Here is a 963-nt window from a genome sequence, read left to right on the forward strand (position 1 = left end):
CTGCCCTGCCCCCCAGCTCTTAGCTCCCCTCTGGGTTTCCGATCACAGTCAGTGGCAGGGGGCTTCTTCCTGCTTTCCCTTTAGCCTCCCTTCATTGTGCCTACATATGCAAATTAACCGCCATCTTTGTTTTCAATTAACTGCCATCTGAGTTGGCAGTTAATTTGCATATAGCCCTGATTAGCCAATGAAAAGGGTAGTGTCGTACGCCAATTACCATTTTTCTCTTTTATTAGTGTAGATGCTCATTTGTCCGTAGAAGAAGATATTTGTGAGATTTTATGAGGAATTAGTGTATATTCATATTTTATTAGAGATGTATCCTATTTCATATCAAGATGAATTTTGTTATGTTTAAAATGTAAATTTTATCCATGTACATGTCCATTTTGTGTTTGAGGATCAAAGTGGATATTTACTCTATGCAATACTGGCCAGAGCTGGAAGTCATTAGAGGACTTAAGTGCCAGTCATGGGAGATTAATCCCTACCCAGAGCTGCTAGAATTGGAAGGCCCTTTCATCTGCAGATCTTCTCAGCCTCCCTCTGTAATGGGTGGGCTCCATATGTTTCCTCTTGTCCCATGTGGGAGTCACTTTGTTCCCTTCCCTGCCAGATCCATTGTATGTTATTGGCAGCTGGGCTAGGAGAGCGTGTTCTAGAGCCACACATGACCTGTGCCTATATTTGCTAGATGATCACTTTGAAAATATGAAGGAACATGTGACTGCTTACCAACCGGTACCAACTTGGAAATACTTGATTCTGCTATTGGATTATCTTACATTAACTTCTCTAATGTGTAGGGAGCAGCCTTAACTGGATCACATCTGTTCTAGCAATCAGAGAGCACCCATTTCACGAAGTGCTGGCACCTAAGACTATGTCATTACTTATAATAGTTTGATAGAGGAAAGAGTCTGGATAGATGAAAGTTAGAGATATCAAGGAGGGGCATTTTGA

At 41.5% G+C, this 963-nt stretch overlaps 1 protein-coding gene across 1 annotated transcript in view; it reads left to right on the forward strand.

The window, feature by feature from the left end:
- LOC102756278 (chromosome unknown open reading frame, human C4orf22) overlaps positions 1-285 on the forward strand; it is a 19,281-nt gene extending 18,996 nt beyond the window's left edge. The window contains exon 3 of the mRNA XM_006778226.1: positions 237-285. Within this exon, the coding sequence (XP_006778289.1) occupies positions 237-285 (49 nt within the window). The remainder of the gene's footprint in view (positions 1-236) is intronic.
- Positions 286-963: the final 678 nt, after the last annotated feature.

The sequence above is a fragment of the Myotis davidii genome, unplaced genomic scaffold (assembly GCF_000327345.1).
Source record: "Myotis davidii unplaced genomic scaffold, ASM32734v1 scaffold449, whole genome shotgun sequence".
Classification (NCBI taxonomy): domain Eukaryota; kingdom Metazoa; phylum Chordata; class Mammalia; order Chiroptera; family Vespertilionidae; genus Myotis; species Myotis davidii.